This window comes from Pleurodeles waltl, chromosome 9 (assembly GCF_031143425.1).
Source record: "Pleurodeles waltl isolate 20211129_DDA chromosome 9, aPleWal1.hap1.20221129, whole genome shotgun sequence".
In the NCBI taxonomy this organism is placed as follows: domain Eukaryota; kingdom Metazoa; phylum Chordata; class Amphibia; order Caudata; family Salamandridae; genus Pleurodeles; species Pleurodeles waltl.
In genome coordinates this window covers 743,740,453-743,768,004 of record NC_090448.1, presented here as the reverse complement: position 1 = coordinate 743,768,004, position 27,552 = coordinate 743,740,453, and the positions used below count along the sequence as shown (strand labels likewise).

General features: G+C 45.2%; 1 protein-coding gene across 13 annotated transcripts in view; it reads left to right on the top strand.

Annotated features, from left to right (window-relative positions):
- Positions 1-27,552, top strand: part of KAT5 (lysine acetyltransferase 5) — a 623,375-nt gene that overhangs the window by 255,788 nt on the left and 340,035 nt on the right. For all 13 annotated transcript variants that reach the window (XM_069207870.1, XM_069207861.1, XM_069207869.1 and 10 more), the window contains one exon: positions 935-1,015. In XM_069207870.1, the coding sequence (XP_069063971.1) occupies positions 935-1,015 (81 nt within the window). The remainder of the gene's footprint in view (positions 1-934; positions 1,016-27,552) is intronic.

The window sequence follows — 27,552 nt, the reverse complement described above, 5'->3', positions numbered from 1 at the left end:
CAACACCAGATGGCGGGCTATGCACAACATGTGAATCTGCAGCGACTAATGCCACGAACAGATGTACACTGGGTAAGTGACATTTTAATTCCGTCCCATTGTGAAATCATCAGTTTTGCGTATGCATTAAGCAACTCTATTGTTAAACATGTAATAATTTCAGTTGCATCAGATTTGGATACTCAAGTCTACTGGGACTGTCTTTCATATTGGGCTCTAGAGCGCACTGTTTAGGTTTCTGATACTTGCTGTATCGGTGTCAAGTCATCTAAGGTAAATACATTAGTTGGATTTACGGCACTGGGGAATCTAGCGCATGGGCCTTGATATTGTGGGCCATGACCAGCAGGTGAGAATTCACTTGATAAAGAAGTAATAGCTCAGTTGATTAGCAGGGTGGTGGCTCTAGGTAAAAGCAATTTTGATAATACCCACGATCTAATTAAGCTCTTGCTGCACTAATGCGAAGTTCGACCCCTGTGGTTCATATGTTAATCAGACTGCATGTGATTTTGTACAGGGTCTCAGCAGGAGAAAAAAAATACTTGCATGTGACATTAGTTTCTTAGGGAGTTGGTTGTAAAATGTATCACTAGCAGTACTCCTGGTCTCTGCCCCCTTCACCTACAAATCAAACTTATAATTACTGGATTGTAAAAGAATACTAATATGGCAGTGAACTGAACTTTTTTTTTTTATAAACATGAAACCCTTGAAGAACTGGCACAACACTGATAACGGGCGTATGGCATCCATTTACAGAGCATGCAGTGCTTACTACTGCTCCCATGCACGAAATCAGTTGTCCCAGGTAACCACCCCACCCCAAAGCTCTTCGTGTTACATTGAAACTCTGAGCAGCAGAAATTCAAGCACATGTCTTTGAGTTAAAAAATCAGCACGTAAGATTGTATCCACTTTTTTTTCTCTCTAGAATGGCTCTGCAAGGAGACCAGTGGTAGTGGCAGCTCAGCCTGGTCGGAAGAGAAAGGCCAACTGTTTGGGAGCAGATGAGGTAAGATGAATTGTTTCTCTGGATAAAATACATGGCAGAGAGAGCGAATGATCTTCAATCTTACATTTGGTAGATAATCATACAGTACGTTTTATCTGCTGCAGTCATAGCCATACAGCACTTTTTGTTGTCTCATCTTTTGTTAATCTGACAGTTTACGCTTGAGATAATGGCTTGTAGTTTTGACTTTGCAGCATGCGATTGACAGGCTACACATTATCAAGTGTACATTGCAGTCATTTTATACACACATTCAGTTCTAGCCTGAATTTAGCATGTTGCATCAATCTTTCTATCCTAAGACCCCAATAGTGCCATATAGACCAGATACAGATTAAACATGAACTTCTTCTCAGAAATCTCGAAACACTTACAGGTTTGTTGCATATCATATATTGCTTCCTATACTGAGAACAATACAGTGCCCTATAGTCTACTTCTCCAGCATGAGCGCTAAAGATTTACTGCTAAGAGTATTCATCTTGGAACTCTTTTTACTTTTTGTCATTAAGGAATTTAGCTTTTCACCACAACAGAATGATTTAAATTGGCTTTAAAGATGTTATGAGGTTCCCTAGTCCTTTGTTTGAGTGCTATTTTCGCTTATGCTTTTTCAAAATCTTAGGAGGTAGTTTTACGGACTCCTTGACTATTAATGGTCTGTTTCTCTCATACATTGAAGTAGTGAACTATTTTCCTCGTCATCATTATTGAGTTTTCTCCTTTTTATTTTTTCATTTATTTCTGAAGTTTCATTAAGCAAGGAAGAAATTCCAGAAACTGTCACAGTACTGTAAACGTAATTGCCTACTGATATTTAAAAAAATCAATATGTGATGGCCAGTCTCTTCACAGGGTGTCTTTTTGGCTGAGGCACATACAATATAGAGAGATAGCAAACATCACACAGGAGTCACACTGCAGGACAGAAGTGGTGTACCTTCACACACAGATGAAATATGTAGCGGTCTCCTTGCATGTGGTCTTAGTACCTGAGGATATGTGAATAAAAGCTGCATAGCTAAAAAAATACAGGTTCTGATTCAAAAAAATATGAAGGATTTGTTTTAGCCAATCCAAAATTGGGCCTCCAAATCAAGGTCATTATGTGTTAAGTCACCCAGTAGAATCCAACTATAGGTTGAGACCTGTTAGATATGTTTAAACAGTACTAGATACCAGTAAGTGTTTTTTTCAGAAGTAACCTTAAAGTAGAGAAAGGTGGGACCTCTCTTATTTGTAAGGGCACTGAGTTCCATATTTGAGGCACTTTTAGTTTGAGGTATCCTTTACTTTTGAGCTTTTTGGATCCCCAGTTACCGTATCTTTCTGGCTAAAATGTGGCGGAATTAAGGTGAATGACCTTTTATGACACGGTTGCTGCTTTGAAGGAATATAATGGGTCCACCTGTATCCATTTTAGTGATGCGAGCAAAAATATATCATGGTGGAATTTGTTGATGGTTGATGGTGTCACTGAACTCCCCTTGAAAGTGCAGTTTGTATTCTGGAGGACTAGTGGAGGGTATTTGCAAAATCCATTAGTGATAGCACTAAGAGTTGAACTGATGCTGAAACCAGTTCCAAGTAGGGAAACAAAGCAGTTACTTTAAAGTGCTGGACAGGGTAGCAGGGCTCTTGGAACCTCCATCTTTGGGTGGATAAAGTGAGGCCGACATAGTTCCATAGAGTATTGTCTCTCAAAGTTAGGAAGCTTCCCATTTACTTAATCTTCATTTATGGAAAGAACATTATGAATCTCTCCTACAATTGTATGCTAGAAAAAAAAAAACTTTCTCCCTTATAAACATCTTTTAAATTGTCCTGAATATGTATTCATTTAGAAATACATGAGTCACCAATCATCAAATCCCAAGTGAATGTAAATCCTTTTTCATTTCCTACTGATATCTTCCGCTTTGTGTAAGGAAACGTCTTGCATTTTAACAATGGGCTGACCCCTGATTGGTTGTGGTAATCACTTGACATGAGTATTGGTGATATGTGCTGATTTTTCCTTCCATGTATGTGGCTGGAGTAAGCATACTATAGGTTTTTATTCATTTACCCTGGAAACCTTAGAGAATGTTTGTCCTTTTACTTAATTTGTTTTTATTCCCTTAAATCCAGGTTTGGCCCTAGATTATGGGTTTCTTGAATACTAAAAAACACACAGTGGTGACTTCACACCACATGTTTGACTAACCCGAGACACGTAGTGTTATTTTTGTATTCGAGCCCAAATCCAAAGTGTCAAACCCACCATGGGAAAATGTTCAGAAATAATCTGAAATTGTGTGATCAACCAAGATTCCATAGAGACGTTATTAAATATATCTTTGTGTGCATGTAATTTTATACTGTGCAAAGGTAAAGCGTCCAACCAACTGTACATTAAGATCTGAATCACTATGATATTATTATGCTTACGCTTATAATTGAGGATCAGCTCAGTGGGTTGGAAGCGTGGAAGTTTACAAACGATCTGTCTTGTTATCGACTTATTCGAAGGCTTGAATGAAGGTACGGGATGTGCACATTCTGTTTCAAAGTCTTTGGAATAGAACATGCACATCGCGTACTCTTGTATACTTCCCAAATAATATCCAGCATATTGGGTCAAGGCAAACAAGCATTTTGGGAATCTGGAACAGCTAAAGCAGTCCTGACCCACCCCCCTACCACCACCACCACCCCCAGAATGGAAAAGAAATATAAGCCCTCAACTAAGGACCCCAAATACATTCAGAGAAACAGACCAGCAGACTACATCTTTGTTGCTACAGCGGAAAGTGAATCAACACACACACTCTAGGGCCTCCAACAGAAAGGGAGAGCAAGAGACTTGGCATGGTAGGAAGAAAGATAGAGAGGCTGCAACACAGTGGCAAATTGACAGTTCCAGTGTGCTATTAAATAGATATGGCCTCCAGCAGTGGGAATAAATTGAGGCACTCCTGCAAAAACCTCCTGAAGAAGACAAAAGGAGAGCTAAGGCAATAATGCAAGAAGGCAGAAACATTGGCAACACATGCCTGATGTTGATCTTGGACGCAGCAGACACTGCCAGCAGGCAGATATGCACAGGCACAACGTTAAGGAGAGATGCCTGGGTTAGAAAATCAGGGTTCAAGCAGGAAGTGCAAGCCTCCCATCATCAACAAACCCTTTACAGGGGATGCACTATACAGTTAGGTGGTCGATGAGTCTTTGCAGCAAATTAAAAAGGACAACAAGATGGCTAAGGCGATTGGAACCTTATAAAACAGAGGCAGTGGCGGCTAGTATTAGTTAAATAAAATAGAAAAAATGGGTGGGTTGCAACCCGATGCCAAAAAGACTCACCCATGTTGTGTGTCCCTCCTCTTCGAGTACTGGGTGACAGACAGGAAGGTGTTTCACGACTTCCTGTTGTGCCAACAACCAATCCTGGAGCTGCTCTCATGTTGTTTTTCAGTATGAGCGCAGGTCCAGGATTGGTTGGAGCAGACCAACCCAGCTCTCATTTTGAGCCTAGGGGCTTGTGCCAGCAATTCCCCAGCTGCTGGGTCTACAGTGCTCATGCTGGCTAGGTAGGCTAGCTGTAGAAAGCCGGCCTAACCGACATGCGCACTGGCAGCAGTCATTGTGCTAGCGCAGCCCCACCCCCATCCCCCACCCTCACGTACGCCCTGTAATAGCAGCGCGGGGTGGCACTGCAGCACACAGAGTAATAAAACGGTAATGACCATTTTATTATTGTGTGTTTACCTGGGGTGCTCAATGCAGGTGGAGCAGAGATGCATTCAGGAGGGGTGGAAGCACACGCCGAAGACCCACAGGCAGGAGACCCTTCCCATCATGTTGTCAATAACAGCAAGCACAAACCAGCTTGCACCAAGCTACACAGTAGACCACATATCAGCTGTGGCCACACCCTGCAAGTCAGTCCTTTTGTGCAAGAGGAAGGGGAAGATGACAAACCCCTGAGGTGGAGGAGCCACCAACAAATGACTTAACCAAAACAGGCCCCCACAAAACACCAGTGGGAAGCAGAATTGGAAATTACCCACGGCAGTGGGCAGAAATCACCACTGACAATTGGATTTATATCTCGGATATTGCATAGAACTGATCAAAGTACCACCATAAATTCACCAAAAAACAAAGATATCAAAAGGTGGAGCTCATACAGCTCAAGAAGGAGGTCAAAAAACTTCTACAAAAGCAATCAATAGAAAAGGTACCAGTAAAGGAACAAAACCAAGGAAACTACTCACCCTACTTTCTGGTCCCAAAACAAGACCACACCCTAAGACCAGTTCTGGACTTCAGGTTCATAAACAAGTTCATCCACACACAATATTTCAAGATGAGAACACTTCAAGGAGTAGTCCCACTCCTTCAAAAAGGGGTCTATAAGGCAACATTTGAACGAAAGGATGCCTATCTGCACTTACCCATGAATCAAGCCCAAAAAAGGTACCAGCGATTTGTGTTCAAGAAAGTACACTATCAGTTCAGGTTCCTACAGTTTGGCATAATATCCACACCAAGGGACTTTACAAAATGTCTCACAGCAGCCGCAGGCTTTCTGAGAAGTAATGGAATACATGTATACCCATTCCTAGACGACAGGCTTGTAAAAGCAAAGACACAACAAAAAGCCAAAGGGGCCTTCAAACAGTGACCACAACCTTAGAATGCCTGAGATTTTCCATAAATCACAAGAAGTCATCTCCACAACCAGAACAGGAAAAGGTTTTCCTAGGGGTGACACTGAACTCCAAAACAGCATGGGCAAACCAGACTTGGAACAGGGTAAAAGCGATGGAAGAGAAAGCTCACTTGTACCATAGGGTTCAGTCTCTGACACGGACGACCATCATGAAGCTAATGGGCATGATGGCATCATGCTTTCCACTCATAACACATGCAAAACTGCATATCCGCCCCTTCCAGGAATGGTTATGCAACAGTTGGTCACAAACCTCCGGGAGTTGGGCGGATCTAATGGTTGTTACAGCAAAGATACAATAGGAGATGCAGTGGTGGGCATCAAGGAACATAACCTTAGGAAGACCATTTGTAAAGAAATGGCTCCCTGTTGCAGTTACCCCCCACTTTTTGCCGGATACTGATGCTGACTTGACTGAAAAGTGTGCTGGGACCCTGCTAACCAGGCCCCAGCACCAGTGTTCTTTCACCTAAAATGTACCATTGTTTCCACAATTGGCACAACCCTGGCACCTAGGTAAGTCCCTTGTAACTGGTACCCCTGGTACCAAGGGCCCTGATGCCAGGGAAGGTCTCTAAGGGCTGCAGCATGTCTTATGCCACCCTAGGGACCCCTCACTCAGCACAGACACACTGCTTGCCAGCTTGTGTGTGCTGGTGGGGAGAAAATGACTAAGTCGACATGGCACTCCCCTCAGGGTGCCATGCCAACCTCCCACTGCCTGTGGCATAGGTAAGTCACCCCTCTAGTAGGCCTTACAGCCCTAAGGCAGGGTGCACTATACCACAGGTGAGGGCATATGTGCATGAGCACTATGCCCCTACCGTGTCTAAGCAAAACCTTAGACATTGTAAGTGCAGTGTAGCCATAAGAGTATATGGTCTGGGAGTCTGTCAAAAACGAACTCCACAGCTCCATAATGGCTACACTGAATACTGGGAAGTTTAGTATCAAACTTCTCAGAATAATAAACCCACACTGATGCCAGTGTTGGATTTATTAAAAAATGCACACAGAGGGCATCTTAGAGATACCCCCTGTATTTTACCCAATTGTTCAGTGCAGGACTGACTGGTCTGTGCCAGCCTGCTGCTGAGAGACGAGTTTCTGAACCCATGCAGTGAGAGCCTTTGTGCTCTCTGAGGACAGAAACAAAGCCTGCTCTGGGTGGAGGTGCTTCACACAACTGTAACACCTAGCAGTGAGCTTCAAAGGCTCAAGCTTCGTGTTACAATGCCCCAGGGCACTCCAGCTAGTGGAGATGCCCGCCTCCTGGACACAGCCCCCACTTTTGGCGGCAAGTCCAGGAGGAGATAATGAGAAAAACAAGGAGGAGTCACTGGCCAGTCAGGACAGCCCCTAAGGTGTCCTGAGCTGAGGTGACTCTGACTTTTAGAAATCCTCCATCTTGCAGATGGAGGATTCCCCCAATAGGGATAGGAATGTGACCCCCTCCCCTTGGGAGGAGGCACAAAGAGGGTGTACCCACCCTCAGGGCTAGTAGCCATTGGCTACTAACCCCCCAGACCTAAACACGCCCTTAAATTTAGTATTTAAGGGCTTCCCTGAACCTAAGAATTTAGATTCCTGCAACTTACCGAAGAAGACGACTGCTGAGCTGAAAACCCCTGCAGAAGAAGAAAGAAGACACCAACTGCTTTGGCCCCAGTCCTACCGGCCTGTCTCCTGACTTCTAAAGAAACCTGCTCCAGCGACGCTTTCTCCAGGACCAGCGACCTCTGAATCCTCAGAGGACTGCCCTGCTTCAAGAGGAACAAGAAACTCCCGAGGACAGCGGACCTGCTCCAAAAAGACTGCAACTTTGTTACAGAGGAGCAGATTTAAAGACCCTTGCAATCCCCGCAAGAAGCGTGAGACTTGCAACACTGCACCCGGCGACCCCGACTCGACTGGTGGAGAAACAACCCCTCAGGGAGGACCCTCCGGCGACTCCGAGACTGTGAGTAACCAAAGTTGTCCCCCCTGAGCCCCCACAGTGACGCCTGCAGAGGGAATCCCGAGGCTCCCCCTGACCGCGACTGCCTGACTCTAAAATCCCGACGGCTGGAAAAGACCCTGCACCCGCAGCCCCCAGCACCTGAAGGAACGGAACTTCAGTGCAGGAGTGACCCCCAGGAGGCCCTCTCCCTTGCCCAGGTGGTGGCTACCCCGAGGAGCCCCCCCCTTGCCTGCCTGCACCACTGAAGAGACCCCTTGGTCTCCCATTGATTTAAATTGCGAACCCGACGCTTGTTTGCACACTGCACCCGGCCGCCCCCGCGCTGCTGAGGGTGTACTTTCTGTGTGGACTTGTGTCCCCCCTGGTGCCCTACAAAACCCCCCTGGTCTGCCCTCCGAAGATGCAGGTACTTACCTGCTGGCAGACTGGAACCGGGGCACCCCCTCCTCTCCATTGAAGCCTATGCGTTTTGGGCACCACTTTGAACTCTGCACCTGACCGGCCCTGAGCTGCTGGTGTGGTAACTTTGGGGTTGCTCTGAACCCCCAACGGTGGGCTACCTTGGACCCCAATTTGAACCCCGTAGGTGGCTTACTTACCTACAAGAACTAACAATACTTTACCTCCCCCAGGAACTGTGAAAATTGCACTGTCCACTTTTAAAACATCTTATTGTGTTTTATGAAAAAAGTATATATGCTACTGTGATTATTCAAAGTTCCTAAAGTACTTACCTGCAATACCTTTCAAATGAGATATTACTTGTAGAATTTGAACCTGTGGTTCTTAAAATAAACTAAGAAAATATATTTTTCTATAACAAAACCTATTGGCTGGATTTGTCTCTGAGTGTGTGTTCCTCATTTATTGCCTGTGTGTATGTACAACAAATGCTTAACACTACTCCTTTGATAAGCCTACTGCTCGACCACACTACAACAAAATAGAGCATTAGTATTATCTCTTTTTGCCACTATCTTACCTCTAAGGGGAACCCTTGGACTCTGTGCATACTATTCCTTACTTTGAAATAGTGCATACAGAGCCAACTTCCTACATTGGTGGATCAGCGGTGGGGTACAAGACTTTGCATTTGCTGGACTACTCAGCCAATACCTGATCACACGACAAATTCCAAAAATTGTCATTAGAAATTGATTTTTGCAATTTGAACTATTTTTCCAAATTCTTAAAAGACCTGCTAGGGCCTTGTGTTCGTCCCCGTTTAGCATTTCCTTTTAGAGTTTAAAAGTTTTGTGAAAGTTTGAATTAGAACCTAGAACTAGTTTTAGATTCTTAAAAAGTATTCCAACTTTTAGAAGCATAATGTCTAGTGCAGAGATGAATGTGGTGGAACTCGACACCACCCCTTACCTCCATCTTAAGATGAGGGAGCTAAGGTCACTCTGTAAAATAAAGAAAATAACAACGGGCCCCAGACCTTCCAAACTACAGCTCCAGGAGCTTTTGGCAGAGTTTGAAAAGGCCAACCCCTCTGAGGATGGCAACACAGAGGATGAAGATAGTGACTTGGAGGAAAATTCCCCCCTACCAGTCCTAACTAGGGAGAACAGGGCCTCTCAAGCCCTGTCTCCAAACATAATAGTCAGAGATGCTGGTTCCCTCACAGGAGGCACCAACCTCTCTGAAATCACTGAGGATAACTCCAGTGAAGAGGACATCCAGCTAGCCAGGATGGCCAAAAGATTGGCTTTGGAAAGACAGATCCTAGCCATAGAAAGGGAAAGACAAGAGATGGGCCTAGGACCCATCAATGGTGGCAGCAACATAACTAGGGTCAGAGATTCTCCTGACATGTTGAAAATCCCTAAAGGGATTGTAACTAAATATGAAGATGGTGATGATATCACCAAATGGTTCACAGCTTTTGAGAGGGCTTGTGTAACCAGAAAAGTGAACAAATCTCACTGGGGTGCTCTCCTTTGGGAAATGTTCACTGGAAAGTGTAGGGATAGACTCCTCACACTCTCTGGAAAAGATGCAGAATCCTATGACCTCATGAAGGGAACCCTGATTGAGGGCTTTGGATTCTCCACTGAGGAGTATAGAATTAGATTCAGGGGGGCTCAAAAATCCTCGAGCCAGACCTGGATTGATTTTGTAGACTACTCAGTGAAAACACTGGATGGTTGGGTAACTGGAAATGAAGTGCATGACTATGTTGGGCTTTATAATTTGTTTATGAAACAACACATTTTAAGTAACTGCTTCAATGAAAAGTTGCATCAGTATCTGGTACACCTAGGTCCAATTTCTCCCCAAGAATTGGGAAAGAAGGCAGACCACTGGGTCAAGACTAGGGTAACCAAAACTTCCACTGGGGGTGACCAAAAGAAAGGGGTTACAAAACCTCCTCAGGAGAAAGTGGGTGACACTAGAAACAAAGAAAAAGAGTCCTCTGTAGGCCCCCAAAAACCAGACCAGGTGGGTGGGCCCCGAGACACAACCCAAAACAAAGGTGGGTACCAGGGTAAGAACTGGGATGCCACTAAGGCATGGTGCCATAACTGTAGACAGACCACACCAAGGACACTTCTTGTCCCAAAAACAAACCCCCTAGCAAAATCCCTGGGGTGACCAGTGTAGCCATTGGGGATGACTCCTCAGATGAGGTCTTCATAGCCTTCAACTGGAAAAAGGGCCCAACAGGTGAGTTGGAGATTACAGAGGGAAGTAGACACTTCCACCACCTACTGGTGAATGGAATCCCAGCCACTGCCCTGAGAGACACTTGTGCCAGTCATACTATTGTGCATGACAGGCTGGTGTTCTCAAACCAGTACATCCCAGGTGAGACTGCCAGAGTAAGAGTTAGCCCAGACAGGGTCACTGATAGGCCTGTGGCTTTTGTGCCCATAGAAGTGGGTGGGACTTTTAGCTGGAGAAGGGTGGTAGTCAGTACAGACCTCCCCCTTGATTGTCTCCTTGGAAATGACTACCCAGAGGTTAGTCAGAGCCCAAGAGAGGAACTGGTCCAGTGCCAGTCCTCTCCCAAGGATTCTGGAGGTGCTACCCCTGCAGTAACTGCAAGTAGGCCCCAGAAGAAAAAGAAAAGAAAACAGAGTAGGAAAGGTGGACAACCTTTAGCCAAGGTTCCAGCAAGCCAGGGAGATTCTGCTCCAGTAGGGGAGAACTCCAAAAGTGGCTCTGATAAAGTCCAACCTGACCCACAAGAAGTCCTGGCTAGTCAGGCAACTGTTAAACCTGAGTGGGTGGCTCCTCAGCTAACAGAAGAAAGAGTGGAAGAAGGGTGTTTACTACAAGATGTGGTAACCCCCCACTCTAATACAGCAGACAGGCACCCTGAACCCAAAGAAGCCTGTAACTTAGCCCCTTCCCTTGTAGGTGAAGAGCTAAAGGTGTGGTTCTGGGCACTGACAGCTGTCAGTGGCCTCTGCTGGGTGTTAGCCTTTATGGCTGCACTATCCTTGGCTTGGTGGTCTGACCCCATGCCCAATAGCAAGTTAGGCCCCCTGACCCTGTTGGTCATGGTGGGGTTACTCCAGCTCTGGGTAACCTCTTTGGGTAAGCTAGGGGTGACCCTGGCTAAGATAAGATTAGCAGAGGTGGATACCTCTAACCCCAAAATAGAGAGAATGGGTGGAGACATAAAAAGTACAGACAAGAGGCAATTCAGACTAGGTCCTATCACTGTGGAAGTGGGTCAGTTCCCCAGAGGGAATGACCTGAACAGGAGGATGTAAGGCAGAGTAGGCCCTGCAACAAACCAGCCTATTTCCTCTACTCTTCCTCGCCTGACAGACTAGGAAGACTCTCCCAGCTTTGGCTGAGTCTCCTGGCCTGTGGGCTGGGGGGGCTTCTGTAAAGAAATGGCTCCCTGTTGCAGTTACCCCCCACTTTTTGCCTGATACTGATACTGACTTGACTGAGAAGTGTGCTGGGACCCTGCTAACCAGGCCCCAGCACCAGTGTTCTTTCACCTAAAATGTACCATTGTTTCCACAATTGGCACAACCCTGGCACCTAGGTAAGTCCCTTGTAACTGGTACCCCTGGTACCAAGGGCCCTGATGCCAGGGAAGGTCTCTGCAGCATGTCTTATGCCACCCTAGGGACCCCTCACTCAGCACAGACACACTGCTTGACAGCTTGTGTGTGCTGGTGGGGAGAAAATGACTAAGTTGACATGGCACTCCCCTCAGGGTGCCATGCCAACCTCCCACTGCCTGTGGCATAGGTAAGTCACCCCTCTAGTAGGCCTTACAGCCCTAAGGCAGGTTGCACTATACCACAGGTGAGGGCATGTGTGCATGAGCACTATGCCCCTACCGTGTCTAAGCAAAACCTTAGACATTGTAAGTGCAGGGTAGCCATAAGAGTATATGGGCTGGGAGTCTGTCAAAAACGAACTCCACAGCTCCATAATGGCTACACTGAATACTGGGAAGTTTAGTATCACACTTCTCAGAATAATAAACCCACACTGATGCCAGTGTTGGATTTATTAAAAAATGCACACAGAGGGCATCTTAGAGGTATCCCTGTATTTTACCCAATTGTTCAGTGCAGGACTGACTGGTCTGTGCGAGCCTGCTGCTGAGAGACGAGTTTCTGAACCCATGCGGTGAGAGCCTTTGTGCTCTCTGAGGACAGAAACAAAGCCTGCTCTGGGTGGAGGTGCTTCACACCTCCCCCCTGCAGGAACTGTAACACCTAGCAGTGAGCTTCAAAGGCTCAGGCTTCGTGTTACAATGCCCCAGGGCACTCCAGCTAGTGGAGATGCCCGCCTCCTGGACACAGCCCCCACTTTTGGCGGCAAGTCCAGGAGGAGATAATGAGAAAAACAAGGAGGAGTCACTGGCCAGTCAGGACAGCCCCTAAGGTGTCCTGAGCTGAGGTGACTCTGACTTTTAGAAATCCTCCATCTTGCAGATAGAGGATTCCCCCAATAGGGATAGGAATGTGACCCCCTCCCCTTGGGAGAAGGCACAAAGAGGGTGTACCCACCCTCAGGGCTAGTAGCCATTGGCTACTAACCCCCCAGACCTAAACACGCCCTTAAATTTAGTATTTAAGGGCTTCCCTGAACCTAAGAATTTAGATTCCTGCAACTTACCGAAGAAGAAGACTGCTGAGCTGAAAACCCCTGCAGAAGAAGAAAGAAGACACCAACTGCTTTGGCCACAGTCCTACCGGCCTGTCTCCTGCCTTCTAAAGAAACCTGCTCCAGCAACGCTTTCTCCAGGACCAGCGACCTCTGAATCCTCATAGGACTGCCCTGCTTCAAGAGGAACAAGAAACTCCAGAGGACAGCGGACCTGCTCCAAAAAGACTGCAACTTTGTTACAGAGGAGCAGATTTAAAGACCCCTGTAATCCCCGCAAGAAGCGTGAGACTTGCAACACTGCACCCGGCGACCCCGACTCGACTGGTGGAGAAACAACCCCTCAGGGAGGACCCTCCGGCGACTCCAAGACTGTGAGTAACCAAAGTTGTCCCCCCTGAGCCCCCACAGCGACGCCTGCAGAGGGTATCCCGAGGCTCCCCCTGACCGCGACTGCCTGACTCTAAAATCCCGACGGCTGGAAAAGACCCTGCACCCGCAGCCCCCAGCACCTGAAGGAACGGAACTTCAGTGCAGGAGTGACCCCCAGGAGGCCCTCTCCCTTGCGTAGGTGGTGGCTACCCCGAGGAGCCCCCCCCCTTGCCTGCCTGCACCGCTGAAGAGACCCCTTGGTCTCCCATTGATCTACATTGCGAACCCGACGCTTGTTTGCACACTGCACCCGGCCGCCCCCGCGCTGCTGAGGGTGTACTTTCTGTGTGGACTTGTGTCCCCCCGGTGCCCTACAAAACCCCCCTGGTCTGCCCTCCGAAGACGCGGGTACTTACCTGCTGGCAGACTGGAACCGGGGCACCCCCTCCTCTCCATTGAAGCCTATGCGTTTTGGGCACCCACTTTGAACTCTGCACCTGACCGGCCCTGAGCTGCTGGTGTGGTAACTTTGGGCTTGCTCTGAACCCCCAATGGTGGGCTACCTTGGACCCCAATTTGAACCCCGTAGGTGGCTTACTTACCTGCAAGAACTAATAATACTTTACCTCCGCCAGGAACTGTGAAAATTGCACTAAGTGTCCATTTTCAAAACAGCTTATTGTGTTTTATGAAAAAAGTATATATGCTACTGTGATTATTCAAAGTTCCTAAAGTACTTACCTGCAATACCTTTCAAATGAGATATTACTTGTAGAATTTGAACCTGTGGTTCTTAAAATAAACTAAGAAAAGATATTTTTCTATAACAAAACCTATTGGCTGGATTTGTCTCTGAGTGTGTGTTCCTCATTTATTGCCTGTGTGTATGTACAACAAATGCTTAACACTACTCCTTTGATAAGCCTACTGCTCGACCACACTACCACAAAATAGAGCATTAGTATTATCTCTTTTTGCCACTATCTTACCTCTAAGGGGAACCCTTGGACTCTGTGCATACTATTCCTTACTTTGAAATAGTGCATACAGAGCCAACTTCCTACACCATTCAAAACACCAACTCCAGCTTTGACCATCACAACAGATAAATTCCCAAAAGGGTGGGGATCACACAAGGGCAACCTGAAGGTACAAGGACAATGGATCAACGTAGATGCAGTTAAACACACAAACTTCCTTGAAATGAAGATGGGTTTCCTCGCTCTGAAGGCTTTTCAAGAACACATAACAGGGAAAACTGTGCAGACAGTACAACAACTATGTTTTACCTGAACAGAGAGGCACAAAATCATTCACCCTGCGCAAACTAGCCCATGAAATATGGCAACAAGCGAAACCAAAGAGGATCAACCTGCAAACCGTCCCTCTACCAGGGAAAGAAAACACAGAGGTAGACAAGAAAGCACTACACATGAGTGGAAACAAAAACAGGAAATTGTGGTGAGGATTTTCAGGGCCTGAGGCAAAACAACAATCGACCAGTTTGCAACATCAGAGAACAAAAAATGCCAACACTTCGCCACCAGGTTTCAACACCACTAGACAGAGGGGAATGCCCTGTCACTAAACTGGTCAGGGAGATTTTCTAACGCCTTTCCACCGATTTTCCCCAATACCTAAGGTGCAGGAGAAAGCCAGACAACCAGGGACAAACCTCATCCTAATAGCCCTGTAATGGGCCAGGCAGACCTGGTACTCAAACCTACTACAGATGTCCAGGGACAAATGATCAAGATCAAGGCGGAATGGGACCTCCTAACGATGCAGGAGGGAAAGGTGTATCACCTGGAGCAAGCAACACCTAGTCGAGCAGCCTGGTGCCTGATTACCTAGAGCTTTGACACCTTAAACTACCATCTAGAACTGTGGAAATATTAAAGGAAGCCTACCACAAGACAATGCTGTGCAGCAAAGTGGAGAAGGTATCTATACTGGCGCACTAGAAACGATGGAAACAAGAACAATAGAGGAAACTGTAGTAATGTACCTCACTCGCCTGTTGGGTAGCGGGATAACCTATTCAACACTTAATGTACATCTGCCAGCCATAGTAGCATGCACGAGGGGAACGACATGTACCAGCCTCTTCACCTTTAACCAGCGGTGAAAAGGGTCCTAGAGGGATCAAAGAGAATTAACCACCCCCCTTGAGAACTGCCCCAGCACCAATGTGGAACCTAAACACAGTGCTAAAACAATTATCCAATCACACACAAAAAAAGCATTCTTAATTGCTAGCACATCACTACGGAGAGTGAGTGAACTGCAAGAGTTAACTCTACAGGAACCATACACAAGGACAAAGTGGTTCTCAGAACAAATCCATAGTTCTTACCCAAGGTAGTGAGCAATTTTTGCATCAACAAAAGCATGCAACTACCGGTATTCTTCAAAGAAGCGCAAACACAAATGGAACGAGCCCTTACCCACCCAGGACTTAAGGAGAGGTTTACTATACTAATACACTATTTGCAAAAAACAAAACAGTTTCACAAAGGGAAACCAGTTCCTCATCTCCTATTCAAAATCATTCAAGGGTTCTCCAGTAACAAAGGGTACAATCGCACAATGGATTGTGGAAACAATACAGATTTGCTACAAAGCTGCAGGGTCGACCCTTCCATCACGCCCCAAAGCTCACTCAACAAGAAAGAATAGCGCAACTATAGCGTGCCTCACAAACACGCTCTTAGACCCAATCTATTTTTCAGTTCTTGTTCATTTCTTATTTTTGTTGACAGCATTTGATTTTTAATCTTTGCTCATTGTGCGATGAGGATTGTGTGAGCATTGACTTACTGATCATTTTATACCTAATTACCTTCCAGTTCTTTATACTCCGATCCCATGTAAGCATACACCAGATCCTTTTAGAACATGGATTACCTGCAATCTCCCATTCTCTATTAGCGTCACACTGTGTTCTCGTCTACCTGCAGTCTGGTAATCCTAACACACTCGATCATTCACCCTCACAAGATGACTAAATTACACTCTGCAAATAGCCTTAAAATAGTATCACTAAACGTTAAGGGGCTGAACCATCTTGTAAAGTGTAAAAACAATTGAGAACTGTCTGTTCAAACTTAAGGCTGATCTCATAATTCTATAAGAAATGAAAATTGGCCAGAAAGAAGCTGCTTCCCTTAACAACAGATGGACAAGTGAAGTCATCAGTTCCCTTCCGTGATTAAAAAAGTTCATAATGGTATTCTCATAGAAATCCAACCTCTGGACAGACAATCAAAATCCTGCCTCCACTCTTCAAAGTCTCACAAAGCCATACTGAACATCTTCACTACATCTAATCTGAAGGATTGCTGTAGATTACAACACTCTGACACCAAGGATTCCACCCTTTTCTCATTTCTACATTCTCCTTACTCAAGAATTGACTATCTTCTCATATCAGGCGCCTTTACCCACCTCATTGATCAAACAGACATTCTCTCTTGACTAATGTCCGACTACTCATGTATATCCTTGTCAATCGCTGGGACTAATACTTACCAAAATAACAAAATATGGTGCTTTAATGATGAATTGATAAAAGGCCACATATCCAGTCCACGCATAGAAACAACTAAACTACTATTACTAACTTCATTAATAAAAATAAAACACCAGACTTCTCAGTACCCGCATTTGTGACAGATAATGTCCTTTCTTCCATTAAAGCTCTTATTAGCACTATAGATAACTATACTGTAGTTGCTGACTTCATCTTCAGTAGTGATAACTGTGAAGTCAAAGTCCTACATAACATCTGCTCTAAAGACCAAGCAGATGACTCTGGATTAACATGACCAACACGTTACCTTAAATACATGGGAAAATAATTTGGATCCAACTTCATAGTTACCTTAAAATGTAATGAAAAAAAGACTACAAAAAGTACAAAATCATTACCTGGTTGGGACACATCAAGACAATAAATGTGATGGTCATACCTGTGGTAAATTACCTCATATGCATGTTCCCACTCACTCGCTCAGATTATTTCCACCACAAACTAGACACTCTACTTAGTGATTTTTATCTGGCAATCAAATGCTCAAGAATCTCAATAAAGAAAATTAAACTCCCCGTAGACCTTGTTGGGGTAAACCTTTGGAAACTATCAATCTGCTTTCATGACAAAACAGGGTTCCCTGTGGCTCTCTCCATCACTTGATTACACTCCAGCTGGCTACTAGGAGATCAAGCAATCTTGGAAGAATCTCACCAGATCATGCTTCTATCCATCAAAATTAAGCCTTTCCTACCAGCCAAACAAATATTTCAAAACACTAAGCTGGCCCTACTAAAACTAGATAGTCGCAGGTACAGCGGCAAATCCCCCCTTTCTGATGCAACTAGGCTAAAAAAAACTACCCACTCACATTTAAAGCTCTTCAGAGCCAATACAACCTAGAAAATATGGATTTTTATGATTTCCTTAAACTTAAATCCTGCATATCTAAAGCCAAACCATCTGTCCAAGACTCATCCCTACCTAGACCGATCAGTGTGGCCAACAGGTCTGGACACCAGGTCTTGTTGTGAGAACCCTTTTAGTACCCAGGATGGGCAACCCTGTTTTAGCCTAGTTTCACGGCTTGTGCCTTGGTTTACCTTTATACACATTGTTATACATGTTTTAGCGAGCAAACTTTCAGGATTTGCTTATACTTGTTTTATCAGCCTGGAAGATAAGGTTCATGCTGCTCATTTAATCAGTCTTTGTACCACGTTTGTTCTGTACTCATTGTCCAGGGCTGTTGCATACAGTACATGATATGCTAACTCGTGTTGCCAGCCCAGGAGCCCACTTCTATTTCTGAAGCACAGCATTACATCAGAACTGTTGTCCAAATGATGTATGGGTCATTATATAAACAACACTTAAGCCAAAGGTGGGTAGAGGGCGTTCTGGTCATGGTCATCCTGGAACGCATACTACATGACAGACAGTCGACTGGTGCTGACTTCTCAGCCTCCTGAGGGGGATTACCATCCCTCCACAGGCAGACCCCGGCTGTTCGATTCGGATTTGGGGTTGGTACTGATCCCTTAGGTTGGGGAGGGCAGAGGGCTGCAACCACTATGCCCTCGGATGTAGGCATATGGTTTTTGTAGGAACTTCTAGACTATCTAGAAACACATGATATGGTGGGGTTATTTATCTTCACTTTGACTGTGATGTTGTTTAGCTTGCTTTGCTTCATCTGTCTAATTATCGCAGCACATGTTTTTATACCAGAATGTGATTGCTTCAATAAATACATTGAAATCCACTTCTCATCTTGTGTTTCGCCTTAGCACGCGTGGGTAACCAAGTGAAAAGGGTATAATCTGTTTCCACGACTTCCCTGAAGAGTCAAAGTGTCATGTTTAGGTTACTGTAATCACCCTTTACCTCAACAGGTTTGGAGGTTCGAGTGAGGCACTGTGAGCTACCCGGCGTTAGACCGACTGCTACCAAGCAGCTGGGTTGCACTTTGTCTCCCATGCTTGGTGGTGCTTACATCCTAAACATGCAGTCCTGTTACCAAAATGGGAACCACATAACAGTCTCAAGATACTGTAAACTCTTACAACTACTCTCCACACGACTAAGCCTAGGCATACAGGACAGTTGGGACTACACAAATCCATATCCCAAGATAACTAGAAATCGATGTGGAAATCGGTAGTCTCCCACAAAATTATACCAGTGGCTTCCCAGACCAGATTTTGGCTCCTACAAAGAATGTTTTGGACCCCCTCATGGCTTTATAAAGTTGGCTTCAAAAACAACTATTTGCTGGAACTGTAATAAAGAAACAAGTGACTTGCCTCCCCTGATCTTTCACTGTAGTACAGTTTCTGCATTTTGGGACAGAATATATACATTTCTGGCGACGTTACTTGGCATTCAGATTAAACATGAGTTTCACGCTATCACTATACGGGCCCCCAATGATGCATTACCACTAGATATTTTACTAACTGCCACCTGCAGATCCATTCTTACCAATTGGAAGAACACTGCGTCCACTGCCTTTAAATCATGGTTGAACTGGATTGCACATGTCAGAGGTGTGGACAATATCACTCTGAAGCATACCCCATGGAAACCACAACATAGACATTTGTGGGGAACCCCCCCCCCCCCCGTTACTCAAATATTCGTAATGTAGCCCCTTTCGATATTTTCCACACAGTGCACACACAGCCACCATTTCTACAAATCCTCAACGAACTGACATACTCCGAGGAAATGAGCCATTATGTTCAGATAATGTTTTCATATATTTTCTCATGGAAATATATAATAATTTCATGCTGAACTATGTATATTGAATGTAAATTTTGCTGTCAGTGCCTTAACCCTGTAGCATGACATTGGTTTACAACTTACAATGTATTTGTTACTTCACAATCCTTTCTGACCGATTTTCTTTAATCAATTATGTATCTCCACGTATATAACTTGCCTCTTAGGGTCGAGAGCAAATCGCTCTGTCCCTAGTGTAATCTCTCTATGGTCTTGTAACGACGCCTATGTCACTCATCAGTTTGGTTGGTTTGTGGGCTTGCCTTTTAAAATTCGCTTGATTTCATTAGTGAAATGCATGCATGCCTTTTCCGGTGTTTAGCCCCCCTCGAGCGCACCGACCAACTACTGAAAAAATATGAGGCTCGATGTTTTCTGTATTGTTACTGACACGCTGTGCAGTAGTTGAGCGCTTTGCATGACATCGAGCCTGTTACATGGATATTTGCACTTTTGCTGGTTACATGGATAATTGCACTTTTGCCGATATGTTTCACTGCGAGCAAACTTCTGTTTCCTTTTGTATATCTGCTTGTGCTGATGGCGGCCGTCGACTCGCTTATGTGAAACTTTTACTTTACAGTTTATGTGGCAAGGAATGTTTGGTTAGTTAAGTAAAACTGTTTTACTTTTCATTTTCAATTTGTGGCAACAAAAGTCCGGTTAGGAGTTAACAATGCTAATAGCTCTAACTCAAGCAAACGCAAGACCCATCGCATTGCAAATGCTTTTTCTTTTTGTACTCTTGTTTCCATTGCTTGCTCATGCAGTTGTCTTTTCTCTGTATTTTCTTATGTTTGAATTATACAAACACAAACACAGTAACATTTCTAAAAAATTGAAAATAAATTGCTTAGGCCAGGGTCCCTGTGTTCCACTAGTGATTCATTGGGGGTCCATAGATGTTACTAGGTTAAGAATCACTTCCTTGGAGTATTTGACTGTTCAGTTTCATGCTCCATAGAGCAGGGATCCTTCCACCTAAGTCTACTTTTTAGGCTTAAAATTACTTGGTTTGGTCTAGTCTGTGAATGTTTGGGTTCACATGACTTCTTTGAACATCAGACACTGCTTTATTTTCCATGAAGCTACACGATTTCCATTTCTATTCCTGTCAGAATGAGTTTGTCTCTTCTCACCTGTCTCCTTCACCACTGTGTCTTATTTCTTTGTTCAGTGACCTTTTAGCAGATAAAAGAAACTCTTAAACAGGATTCTTTGCAAGTGTTGACCCCTTACTATGTACAAATCATATGCGAAATCTGCAGAGAGTTCCCCTTGCACTTCTGCCTTTACTATCTTGCCTTTCAGTTTGACTGAGAAAGTAGGAGCCACCTGCCCCCAGCACAAGCAATAAAGATCCTTCCTTAGACACCAAAATACATTTTGAGAACCAAATTACTGCAGTGTTTGAAAGTATCAATTTCAGCTTAAGTTTGCCGAGAAGGATCCTGCTGCTGTATCAGTTTTTACATTGCATTTCATTGACTGGAGTCTTGCTTCAAAACTCGATTACTGTAGCTGTCTATGCCTGGGCCAGAAATATGTTGAATATAAAAGTCCAACCTAAAAAATTACCTTACATGCTGGCTCTGAAAACCCTCCACTAGCTCAGGATAGCACAAAGAGTAAAGTCCAAACTACTCTGCTCCATCTTGAAGCAAATTGGAGTCTAGCCGTAAAATCTGTGATCTTGAAGCAAAACTTATCACTCAAACTGAATCATCTGTTGGGCACATGGAGACTCGTTAATCGTAGTATTACATGCACAATTTGGTATTTCCTTGTGCCAAGAACCTGACAGTCTATTAAACCTCAAGCCTTTTGAAGACTGCTGTGAATTGGCGTATCTTTATTTTTTTATCAGTCTATTTCTGATCCTTAAAGGGACAAGCCACTTCGAGTACCGTTCGACTTTTGCCAAAGTCCAAAACTGAATAATTTCCTGGAGATTGGGTAGGTCACCTAAGATTGTTTTAGGCAGGCCAATAACTGCATATTTCTCTGAGCCTTGGAAAGGCAGAGACTGTTCTCAAAAAGAGTTATTCATCTAAAATATATCTGTAGACACTCTAGTACAGAGATTCAACACTGTTCACTCAAAGAAAAAACAAAGAACCTAACAAATCAGGAACAAACATTTGTCTTATTGTCACAGTTGTAATAAGAAATGTAAAGTGGCTACAGCAAGCACAGTTGAATGCCCTTTGACAGACACCTGTCTGCTACATCTTCTTAAGCACGATGACATTTCTCATGGCTGAACGGGCGAACCAAAATAGCATTCAGCATGGAAAGTACATCAACCCTACATCCGTGCCACCTGTTACAGTGGCATGCAGCCTTTCTTCTTAATTATGTACAGTGTTCCATGTTACCTTGCAGATAAAACAGAGCATATTCATCAATCTCCTTTATTGCAGCCCTGTTGACTTTCCTTCATTCTTGAACAAGATTGCACAAGTATGTGACAGGTTTTAAATAATCTGTCCCTGGAATTTCACATTTTGCAGCAGCAATATGACCTAAAACAGACCCTCACTGAGGCCTACACCATACCCATCAACATATAGAATATGGACGTTTCCAGCTACAAAATCAGCATGGCTTTTGGCTATTACCCTGTTGACTAATATAATACGCTTGCTGAATAAATACGCTAATTGCAATAGGAAGGATTGTCTAAGAAGATGGAAACAGTCTTCTAATACTTATGAGATGTATAATGTGATTCCTCAAGATGGTGTATAGTCTTCTCCTGATGAAAAGGAATGGGAATTTGAAGTGCGTATTCCCCACTCCATAGCAAAAACTAATTCTTTACACATACTAATCTGTATTGCCTGATCCTACATTTTAGAAGAAAATCCAAGGACTAATCCACTAAACGACTGATAGGTGCAGGATACTGGATTACAGTACACACATAGCCCCCATGAAGACCAGAAATCACACACTTACTTTCTCCTTCTCTAAAGAGCAAAAGATCTACAAGAGTGTGATCTCCATTGTGGGACTCACCAACACCTTGCACCTTCTGAAACACAGAGCTCACGGTTTCCTCTCTCACACACAATTCCTGTAGGAGAATAGACTAACAATTCTCTAAAAAAGAATTCTTGAAAATCCATAAATGATGCTGGAAATGGCCCCATTCTGTTAGAGCGTTAACCGCAATCCATTACTATTGACTCTTGCTGGTCAAGGTTGCACTTAACCACAAGTCTAACAATATGGGAAATCTAAAAAGTGACTGTAAGAATTAAACAGTTAGCTAAAACTGTCCGGCTTTTCAGAGGTCATGTCTTCCACCTGAATAGCAAGCTACAAATCTCAGATCTTGCCCTCCTAAAAGAAATACAAACATATGCATTAATAACAGGCTGCAAATTAAACCTAAGATGTTATTGAGGTGTTCACATTAATTAGATCTAACTTACTGCACAACATTCCAGAATTATATCCTTTTGATTTGTACTGTGCTCCACTGCCCTGTTGTAGGGAACAAGGTTCTTTGTTGCAGTACCCCTGCACACTTGTTGCCTGGTGTTTAATGCAACTTTGGCTGAAGTGCACTGCCACCCTGCCAACCAGGTCCCCAGTGGCAGTGTTCTTCCCCCAAAACTGTACAATTGGCAAAGCCTTTGGCACCCTCTTTAAGTACCTAGTAAATGGTACCCCTGGCACCATGGGCTTGAGGTGTGAACAAGGTTCCCTAAAGGGCTGCAGCTTGAATTGTGCCGCCATAAGGGACTCCTCACCAAGCACATGACAGGCTGCCTTTGCAGGCTGAGTGTCTTGGTGCAGATAAACGTGAAAAGACGACATGACACACAGGCTGTGTGCATTCTCCCCTAACATTGCATGCAATATATGTAAGTCACCCCTACACCAGGCCTTACAGTCCTAAGGCAGGGTGCATTATATGACATGTGAGGGGATATCTGCAAGAGTAGATATGACCCCTACTATGTCTTTGTCATTTTTCAGACACAGTAAGTGGCCAGGAAAGCCATTTTATGTGCTTCACTGAAGATAGGGGTGTTTTGTTTTAAACATTTTGATTTGGTTAACCCACATTGATGCCAGTGTTGGATAACACATGCACCCAGAGGGCACCTTAGCGGTGTCCCCTGAAAACCTTCCAGCCTCTGGTGTGCTTGCTGACTGGTTTGTGCCAGACTTCCACCCAAGACACTGTTCTGGCCCCCTGGGGTGAGAGTCTTCTGCTCTCTGGATGCACAGGATAAAAGCCTGTCTAGGAAGAGGGTGTATCCCATCCTATAGAATGACTTGCTGATTATCCTTCCTAAGGCGGCAAGCCTCAAAGTGCTCTGCAGCTTTTGAAATGCAAATCTGGCTGCCCTTCAAGGAGAGAAAGCCACCACCCCACCCAGAGCCCATTTGGCACCTGGACTAGCGGGACAATTAGCTAGGCAGGCAGGCGTGCCACCTCCAGGCTAGTACCACCCCTAAGGTGTACTAATGCGAGGTGGACACAAACTTTCATAGGTAGCCATCTTTGTGATAGCTTACCTAGGAATTCTGTGAATTCTTCTCCCAGGAAGTGGTCATATAGGGGGCTTATACCCCAAGGGTTAGTACCCCATTAGCTACTACTCTACACACCCCTAATGCCCCTAAATTCAGTATTTACGGGAGCCAGAGAAGCAGAGTCAGAGCAGCAGAGTCTCTTGACCTAAGAAGGCCAAGAACACTGAAGAGTCGCGGAAGGGGAGAAAAGAAGCAACTGGCCTAGTACCAACCCCGCTGGCCTGTCTGCATCCCTCAACGTAATCTACACCAAAGTTGACTCGTCCTGCAGCTGTGACTCCAGAAACCCGGGAGGACTGCCTGTCTTCAATAAAGACTCAAGACCTACTGTGAACTGTGGACCAGTTCTCCAGCAGACTTCAAAAGGGGGGACCCTGAAGCCTCTGGAACCACCAAAACCTGACAGCTGAAGTCACCACTGCACCCACCGTCTCCAACTCGAGTTGAAGTGGACCACCGGTGCCCAAAAGGTTCCCCAGCCTTCCAGAGTCAGAGTCCATTGTGGGTTTGCCCCTTCTGGACTTCCCTATGATGCCTGCAGCCTCTGCACACAGCACCCCCTCCACTGCAACTGCTCTGGTAAAGAAAACCCTAAACCTAAGGACACCTCTGCACACGTCTCAGCTGTAGAGAAGTGGACCAAAGGTGCCTACCTGTGCCCAAGCATCGTGAGGCCTGAGCCTCGCTGTTGGTTTAGCCCGACTGGTCTCCTGGACAGTTCCTGCAGCCTTTTTTCACAGTGAATGATCGCCACTGGAACGCATTGGGCACCCAATGCAGTTTGCACTGTGCACCCGGCCGCTGAGGATGTACTACTGGTGCAGCCTTGGACCTTGCCCACTACTCACCCTAACTCCTGGAGATTGGTCTTTTAAGTTGCTGAACTCTACCTGTTTACAGAACCTGTTTTTCCTCCCTTAGAATAACATTGCAGAACTCATAAATTGCACTTTCCTCTTTCTAAAGTGAAAAGAATATAAAATATAAAATTTCCTAGCTATTGTGAAGGAAAGTTTCAATTCTATTAAGGACACGGAGGCAAGGCATAGTAGCATAGCCAACTTACCTGAAAGAGCTTTATGAGAAAGATATTGATTGTCCTGCCAAGATTGGCACATATGCAAAACAACATTAACGTCCCAGAGAGTGGAGTAACGCGGTTCCAGAGGAACTGATTATTCGATAACCTTCAGAAGATGACAAACAAGGGGATGTTCCCCTATTGGGACATCATGAAGGGGAGCGTGGCCTGCAGAAATAGTCAATCTGTAGGCCTTTATAGTACAGTATGCCAACTCCTTATCCACTAAATCAGACAAGAAATTGACAAGTTGCACTACATCTGCCCCCACCTGATCCAAATCCCGTCGCAACACCAGGTGACCATTTTCGCCAGGCCGATCCATAACTTTTGTCTGTAGAATCAGACCAAGCTCGTTTGAAAACTGATGCAGCTTGTGCCAAAAGGCCTGGGACTTTCCTGTGGCCGCTGTAATCCTCCAAACCAACATCCCTAGAGTGCCGTCCTCAACAAGAGGATGTGGATTGCCGTAAGGATCCCTTAGCATCTGAGGTGTCTGAGGAAGTGGGATTGGAGAAGCCATGGAAAGTGCGAGAAGAACTAGAAACCAGGCTTGTGATCTCCAGAGTGGTGTCACCAGGATCACCTCCGCTTTCTGTCACCTGGCCAAAGCTGTGAGCCTGGTTATCATCGAAAATGGGGGAAAGGGATACCCCTGAAATTGGGACCAATCCTGAAGAAAAGCATGGTCACTTCCGCCAGAGGATTTGAACACCAGCTGAACAACCGAGGTAGTTGGTAGTTGAGTCGGAAGGCAAACAAGCCCACTTTACAAGGACCCCACTGATTCATGATCTGCTTAAAGAGAGCCGGGTCTAACTGCCAATTACTGTAAACTTTCAGGTGGTGAGATTGCCAATCTCCAATCTGATTAAGGCTCCCCGGGAGATACTCTGCGGTCACAGAATGGTTGTTTTGCAGACAGAAGGCCCAAAAACTCCCTGGCCAGCTCTGCCAGGACCTTGGACCGTGTGCCCATAGGCGATTGATATACTGCACTGCGGAGACATTGTTCATCTTCAGAAGGTTGGAGGAGGACACTGTTGGCTGCTAGGCTCTGAATCGCAAAGGATCCCGCCAGGAGCTTCAAACTGCTGATATGGAGGGACTCTTCTTGCTCTGACCACTGTCCACCTGTGGAAATATCCCCACAGCGAGCGCCCCAACCCAACTGACTGGCATCGGACACTATGATTAGGTCCGGAACCAAGCTAAAAATGGTTCTTCCATTCCAGGCATGCATGTGATCGAGCCACCAGTATAGTTCTTTGTGTGCTTCCGGGCAAAGAGCGATTTCCTGAGCATATCTTAGGCCCCTCCTGAGAAGTTGAGCCTTCAGACGCTGGATAGCTCGATAGTCCTGGCCTGCTGACGTAGGGAGATCTTCTCCCTCTCCAGTGTCTTCTGCAGCGCCCTGCAGATTAGCTGCATTTTCTTCTGTGGGAAGACAAAGGGACTGTTGCACGGTGTCTTTTTCAAACCCCCAAAAAAACATTTGTTAGGCTGGAGTGAAATCAGTTTTCTGACTATTGATGAGGAAGCCTAGGTCCTCTGAGAGATTGGGTTATGGCCAGTTGACGAATGAGGATCTCTCTGTTCTGATGAATCAGGAAAATGTAGTACAAATACACTATGAGCCTGATCCCCCTGGCGTGCAACCATTCCACGGTCGGTCTCTTCACATTGGTGCAGTACCAAGGCTCTGAGGAAAGCCCGAATGGGGGGCATGTGAACTCGTAGACTTGACTGCCCCATTCGAATTGGAGGAGCCATCGGTGCAGCGGAAAACGGGTATGGTGACATATGCAACCTTTAAATCGAGTCTCACCAACCAATCGTTGGGTAACAGAATCTCCCTGAGGAGGTGAATACTCTCTATCTGCAATGGCATTATACTACCCACCTGTTGAAGTTCTTTAGATTGATGATTGGACGGCACCCTTGTCTTTCTTTTCAACAAGAAAAATAGTGCCCATGAAACCCCGGGGATGGAGAATAAATGGGGTTATCGCACCCTTTCGGGTAAGTTCGGATACCTCCTGATACAACACCTGTGTATCTTCCAGGAAGAAAGACAAAGGCCCTAGATGAAACATTGGACTGGGGTCCCGTTTAGTTTTATATGAAAACCCTGGATGGTTTGAAGAACTCTTGCATCCCCGTGATGGATGCCCACTGTAAGGAAATGCCTCCTTGGCATGGTTGCCCCCTGACTTTTTGCCTTTGCTGATGCTATGTTTACAATTGAAAGTGTGCTGAGGCCTGCTAACCAGGCCCCAGCACCAGTGTTCTTTCCCTAACCTGTACTTTTGTATCCACAATTGGCAGACCCTGGCATCCAGATAAGTCCCTTGTAACTGGTACTTCTAGTACCAAGGGCCCTGATGCCAAGGAAGGTCTCTAAGGGCTGCAGCATGTCTTATGCCACCCTGGAGACCTCTCACTCAGC